This window comes from Rhagoletis pomonella, unplaced genomic scaffold (assembly GCF_013731165.1).
Source record: "Rhagoletis pomonella isolate Grant_MI unplaced genomic scaffold, Rhpom_1.0 Rhpom_scaffold_00001, whole genome shotgun sequence".
In the NCBI taxonomy this organism is placed as follows: Eukaryota; Metazoa; Arthropoda; class Insecta; order Diptera; family Tephritidae; genus Rhagoletis; species Rhagoletis pomonella.
The window spans coordinates 90,920,801-90,927,423 of NW_023458555.1; the positions used below are offsets into that span (position 1 = coordinate 90,920,801).

General features: G+C 42.8%; 1 protein-coding gene across 3 annotated transcripts in view; it reads right to left on the reverse strand.

Annotated features, from left to right (window-relative positions):
• Positions 1-5,575, reverse strand: part of LOC118748755 — a 13,063-nt gene extending 7,488 nt beyond the window's left edge. Inside the window, exons 1-2 of one of the 3 annotated variants that reach the window (XM_036483420.1) lie at positions 3,678-5,575; positions 36-3,633 (exon numbers count right to left, since the gene is read on the reverse strand). In XM_036483420.1, the coding sequence (XP_036339313.1) occupies positions 2,368-3,582 (1,215 nt within the window). In that variant the 5' untranslated portion in view covers positions 3,583-3,633; positions 3,678-5,575 and the 3' untranslated portion in view covers positions 36-2,367. Of the gene's footprint in view, positions 1-35 lie in introns of all 3 variants that reach the window. The other 2 variants (XM_036483429.1, XM_036483410.1) reach the window with 2 other exon arrangements.
• Positions 5,576-6,623: the final 1,048 nt, after the last annotated feature.

Below are 6,623 nucleotides of genomic sequence, written 5' to 3' on the forward strand. Positions count from 1 at the left end.
AAACTGGTTTCTTCGCTTTGAACCTGGATATGGACCTAAGAAATCGCAATAAAGACGCTGGAATGGCCTCTCGGATACGAAGGCATTGCCCATAGGTGGTCTGGACACTTGATTGGTTTCTTTCACGGCTTTGCATGTTTCGCAACGGCTTACATAGAGGCGTATGTCCTTTGCCATTTGCGGCCAAAAATATTTCTGCCGAACACGCTCTAAAGTCTTTTGCCAACCTCCATGGTAACTAGCATTGGAATCATGTGAGCATTTGATTGCGAGCTCCGTCAGCCCTTCCGGTGCCCACAAACACCAGAGCGAATCTTCTTCCTCTTCCACGCCTCTTCGAAACATCACTCTTTTGTAAACTCTATTGTCGACTATGCGTAGATCGGGCAGCCCTTCGTGATTGTTTTCAATTGTTTTACGAAGCTCCGAGTACTTTACGCCGTCGAATTCCGGTGATGCCAAGCCAATTTCTAGAGGTGGGGTAGAAGAGAGTTCGTCCACGTCAAAACGCGAAAGGGTGTCCGGCACAACATTTAAAGAACCTTTGCGATGCTCCATCCTAAAGTTGTATCGTTGCAATAGAAGCGACCATCTTGCCAGCCTGCCGCTCAAGTCTTTTTGTGTCATTAGCCCCTTGAGACTTGAATGGTCAGTAATTATTCGAAAAGGCAATCCTCAATATATGGTCTGAAACTCTTGACGCTAACTATTGCGGCGAGGCATTCCAGCTCGGTGACCGTATAATTCCGCTGAGCATTATTAAGCTTCTTCGATACGAAAGCTATGGGATGCTCTGCCCCTTCCTCATCGAGCTGGAATAACACGCCTCCTACCCCTATTTTGGATGCATCACATTGAATTACGAATTATTTAGTAAAATCTGGTTGTGCCAGGACAGGCGCTGAACAGAGTGCAACTTTAAGCTTTCCAAATGCTTCAACTGCCTCAGGAGTTAATTTAAATGGACCAGGTGACTTTCGCAGGCAATCTGTCATGGGACCCGCCAAATCTGCAAAATTGGTAATAAACGACCTGTACCAATTTGCCATTCCTATAAACCTACGAACCTGACGAGAAGACTTTGGAATCGGAAAATCCTTATCGCATCAATCTTGCCTGGGTCTACTTTCAAACAACCATTCCTTATCAAGTACCCGAAGTACCGAATTTCCTTTGGCAGAACTTGCTCTTCTTTACGTTGATTGTAAGTCCAGCTTCCCGGAAGCATTTCGCCACTTCCATCAGCAATTCCAAATGGTCTTCAAAGTTTGAGCTGCACACCATCAGATCATCCAGGTAGACGAAGAGGTTCTCTCGTAACCGTGAAGGAATAGCCTTATCCATCAGCCGACTCATTGTTTCTGGACCGTTGCACAGGCCAAAGGGCATTACTTTAAAGTGGTACAAAGGCTTTCCTGGAACCGCAAATGTCGTCTTTTCCTTAGACGATTCCGTTAATTTGATTTGAAAGAAAGCATCCTTCAAATCAATACCACTTATAAAGTATGTGTCCTTTAACCTGCTCAACAACCCATTAATATGGGGCAACGGGTACGAGTCCTTCTTTGTAACCGCGTTCACCTTCCTGGAGTCAATGCACAGCCTGACCTTGCCTGGTTTCCGAACTAGTACCACTGGACTACACCACGGTGAATTCGATTCCTCAGTAGCCTTTCAATTTCGCTATAGGCTTCCGCCTGCCTGGGTGGTGAAAGAGGAAAATGCTTGCTTTTAATTGTCTATATGGTGAGTCACTAAACTGGTTTGACCTAGTCCTAGCTCTTCGAACGAGGGAAACTCCTGAACAACCTTTGGCAATTCTATCTTCTGATCTGGTGTGAGCTGATGGAAGTTTGGCTCATCCTCATTTGGAACATCTAAACAGGAAACGCTTGGGAATATATCGGGTGCTAACGCAAATGCCTTCCAGAAATCACCCAGGTATGCTTCTTGGATTAATGACGGTACAAGATAAAAGCGAATAGTCCTAATAGTAATATTTTTAAAAGTGACCGGTAAAGATAACGAGCCGAGTATTTTCTGCTGATTTCCACCAGCCGTGTAAACAAACGCGCGCAAAGAATGATATTTTAAATTGTTTCTCTTTAGGAAATCTTCGCATCCGTTTCCAAGAATGGAAACGTTTGCTCCGGAATCTAATAAACCCACTACGAAACTATCGTGTATTTTAATCTAGCGGTCGTTCGTCTGGCGTTATAAGAATTTTAGTGCTTTCCAAAAGTTTACGCATTTTTACTAGGCTAGAATATCTTTTCCTACACTGCAGAATATTTTCTTAAACTACAAGTTTTGGTTCTTCTTCGAAAATATTCGCCCTTATCCGTTCATAATCAATTTCTCTTTGCTCTAAACTAACTGGGAATTGAGTCTGGCATGCGACCTCCCTACGTAAGGCCTAAGAATTCGAACCTGCAGAGGATTGGCTGTAGAAGAAAACATACACTCGGAATCAGAACCTTCGGAACTATCTGGGAAAGTTATGATGACCCGTGGTGAAGCCCTCGAGGGACTGGTATTACTCTCCGAACTACTGACATCTCCATGCAAACGAACGGTTCTGGTTGGGACTGGCTTACTCTTTGCTTTAGTACAGGAGGCTGCTGCTCTTGTACTCCCTGCTTCTGGGGCTAGGGTGCCGAACGAGAATCCCCGATTGCCTTCTCGTTCGGGTTCCGGTTTCCCTGTCTCCGATGATCTCTGGGGCATCTTGGAGTGACCACCCCCTTCTGTCCACACTTGAAGCAGAACACGTTCCGAATCCTCGCAATAGATGTAAGAGTGTCCCACCTTGTCACAGTTCCAGCACTGTATTCCTGAGTAGTCCGGTTTCCTAGTCCTCTGGAAATTCAGCGCTTCCACTTGTGGATCCACTTCTACATCCATTCCTCCTGTCCATTCATCCGGTGTAATAGCCATGGTTTCGTTGACATGCCGTCCAGAATAGTTCGGTACCAAGCTCCTGGTTTCCTTCAGGATCTGTTCGCCATTCCTAGCAACGTCACGTAGGTCATGTAGGGTCTGCGCACCAGCATTGAAAAGCATCAACTTCAGGCTGCTGTCAACGTTCCTCTTCAATATGTCCATCAACAGGTTCTCCGACATCGGCTCCTTTAGTCTAGCGTTCAAGGCTAATATATCTGTATGAAACGTATCATACGATTCATTAGCCTTCTGACGACGCATTGAGATCTCCATTATGATCTCATGGTCACTCTTTAAGGTGCCGAATTCCCGCTTGATAGAATAGCACAAGAAGAGATAAGTCGCATCTGGATTCTGCTTAGTGAACAACCAATACCATTCCTCAGCTCGCCCTGACAAAAATAAGTGGAAACTTGCCATCAACTGCTCATCTGTACATTGCGTGCGCTCACACAACGTATTGAGTTTAAAAAGAAAGTCTGAAACGCTACCGGTGCCGTCATAGGATACCTTCCAATCCTGTGGCTTAATGACAATATTAGTGGTGAAATTTGGTCGGTTATTCAAAGTGGCTTGTGTCGGATTGCGTCCGATAGAAGCAAAGTCCCTAGGGCCATTGGGTGCACTTAATGCGTTCATATTTTACCGCATTGTTCTCATTTCAGCTCTCATTTCTTCTTGCGAAGTACGTAAGAGCTGATGAAGCACTCCTACCAACGAATCTCCTGCAGGCGCTCCGCTATTAGAACGCCTACTTCTATCTTCTGCAATACCTTCACCAAAACCGGTATTCCCTGGCAAAGACCTATCAATTTCCTGTCTTCCCGAGAGCATAGTCATGGAGGTAGCGGAAACATTCTGAACCGAATTCCCAGGTGGTGAGGTGTCAAGTAAATTTGAGCTTTGACGGCTATCAACTTTAAGTCCCGGAGCGGGATTGGCCATCGGAATTGGAGGCGGAACTCCTCCCGTATGGTCAGCAATAGGTGAATGAATCACCAGAGGATTAGTTGCTGGCATAGCAGGAGTGTTATTTCTCCCGGCCCCTCTTGACTCAACGCCGCTACCTCTCACCGAGCTACTGCGCGTAAGCCTTTGCTGCTCTTCCATACAGCAAATCAACTGCAATTGGGAAATCAAGAAATGTGACGCTCGAGGTCAAAACAAGTTCTAATTCTAAGTCTAGAATAGGTGCTGAAGATTTGGCTCTCCCAGAGCTCAAACCAAAATCCGAAAATCCGGGAAAATTTGCTTAGTTAAATTAGGCTTGCTTTCTTAGCTTAAGCCGAAAGAACGTCCGAAAAAAAATATATATAAAATTAAAAAAACGAGTTTAAGCCAAGTGGCGCGCTTACCGAACCCGATCGCGACAAAAAAAAACCGAATTATCAAATGTATTCAGTCCGCGTACTGAATATGAATATACGCAAAAGGTAAAAAAAATCAATCAAAATACACGTATGCAGTTAGTAAATAGGCATATATGGTGGTTAATTAAATATACGTGTATTTATAAATTCAGTTGGGTATAATTTTTAAGTATGGGAAATATGTATTTTCAAAGGTCAATGGGAATGCTGGGGAGGTCAGCATTAAGAAGGCACAAAAATCTACGAAAAATAAGGTACGAATACAACAAACAAAAACAAAAGTCGCTGTCTGGTCCAGCACACCCAACCGCAATGAAAAGCCGGCATAGTGGAATGCCCCTCCAGACTTGAAGGGTGTACTGGACTTCGCGTACAAGTAGCTGAACTATCTTTCGGTCTCAGTGCACTCCACCGCAATGCAGCAAGGGGCAGCCAACGCATGCCCCCCTGAGACATGTGGGATGACTGAGACCCCGATAGTCAGTCGTTGTTGGAGTCCCAGCCCACTCCATCGCGATACGTAGGCGCTCGAGAGCGCCAGCGCAGACCTATAGAGTGAGCTGGGGTCCTTAAGAGAAATTTAATTATGTATAATTTTTTTTTCCTGAAAAAAAAAAATTTTAAAAAAAAGCAAACACAAAAAAAATATTCGGCAAAAAAAAACTACTACAAAACTATTTAAACTAAACCCCACTTAGCGGACAAATTTTCCACAATTCCCATGCCGACATATCGGACCACTGACAAAAGCGGAGAAAAATAAAAAGGTAAAACTATAAAAAAACTAAGTGCGTTTAGCACTGCCTCACCGGGTGAATTCAAAACTCCGGAGGACGTGACGTGAAGTCTCGGAGAAGCCTTCAGTTGCTGGCCAAGAGGACCTATCCGAACCAGCACAATCAGCTCCACTCATCCCGCCGCAACGCAGCAAGGGGCAGCAATCACATGCCCCCCTGGGACTTGCGGGATGGCGAAGCCTCATGTACAAGTCAACCTGACCAGACCTCAGGCTACCGCGTTGGGCGCCATCTGTTATGGTACGCATACATCAGGAGCAGCAGTGAGTGCAGGCGGCATGACATAATGGGGTGCACTGTGGCTAGTCATGTCGGCTGGGCGGGGTTCTTGCCTCACTACTGTTCCCTGCGCCATAGCAGAGAAAAGTCTTGCCTGTCAAACTTCCCAACGGACGAACACACAACAATTCAAAAATTCAAAAAATTACAAAAAATCCGTTACAAAATAAAAAAAAAGCTGGAAGAAGAACATTAAATTAAAACATTTAAAATAAACTGAAAAATCAAAAGAAAGCAGAATCCAAACTAAAACTGAAATAAGAAATGAACCAAAACAAAAAAAAACTAAGGCCGAATATGAGGCACCACCGCTGGCATTGTGGTGCCTGGTGCTGGCCCACCCTCAACCGTGGCTGCAGGCGCACCCTAATATCAGCAGCCCCATTATAAAATTCCTAATGTGTCCCCCTAAGGAATGAGTAAAGTCAGCATTCCCATTTTTAACTTATAGTTTTATTTATAACTCATTGTCTTATAACTAAATTAATCCTATTTCTTAAAGCTAATTCCTATCATCTAAAACTGGTAAGTATATTTACTTAACCTACTAGGTTGGTATGTCTCTTAAGTCTAAAGCAAGTGTGTTAATCGCAAGAAGGTAAGGTAAGTATAGGTAACTAGAACTGAGGTAAATATGTACATGAGGTAAGTGTTTACCCTAAAGTTAAATCTAATTAAGTGAACTAAGTTAAGGCTAGCTAAGTATATCTAGTATTTTCACAAAAAAATGTATATCAAGTAATAGTGGGTAAAAAGTTCAAGTAGGTAATATCAGGTAAGTAGTGGAAAAAATGTTGGATTAGGTAGGAAAATCAGGTAGGTACGTCTGGTATGTACTTCAGGTAAGTGAATTAAATAGGAAACTCAGGTGAGTAAGTCAAGGTAAGTAATTCAGGTAAGTAGGTCAAGTTAGCCTAAGGTACTTATAGTTAAGTCTTAGTTATAGTTCTCCTAAATTTAATTTAATTTACGGGGTTTCTACATTCATTTGTTTTGGTTTTGGGTTCACGTAATTTAATTAATTCCTTTTAGTCTTTCTTTTCTATTTATTCCTCTTTCCTGTTTGGTTTATTATTATTATTAGTATTATTATTTATTTATATTAAGTTTTTGTTATACAGTGGCCTTTTTTTTATGTTAATTTACATTTTCTTTAAGTTTCAGTTAATTAAATATTTTAGTCCCGGGTTAGCTTTGTTTTCGGTTTTAATCTAATTCAATTTAATTTCATTCA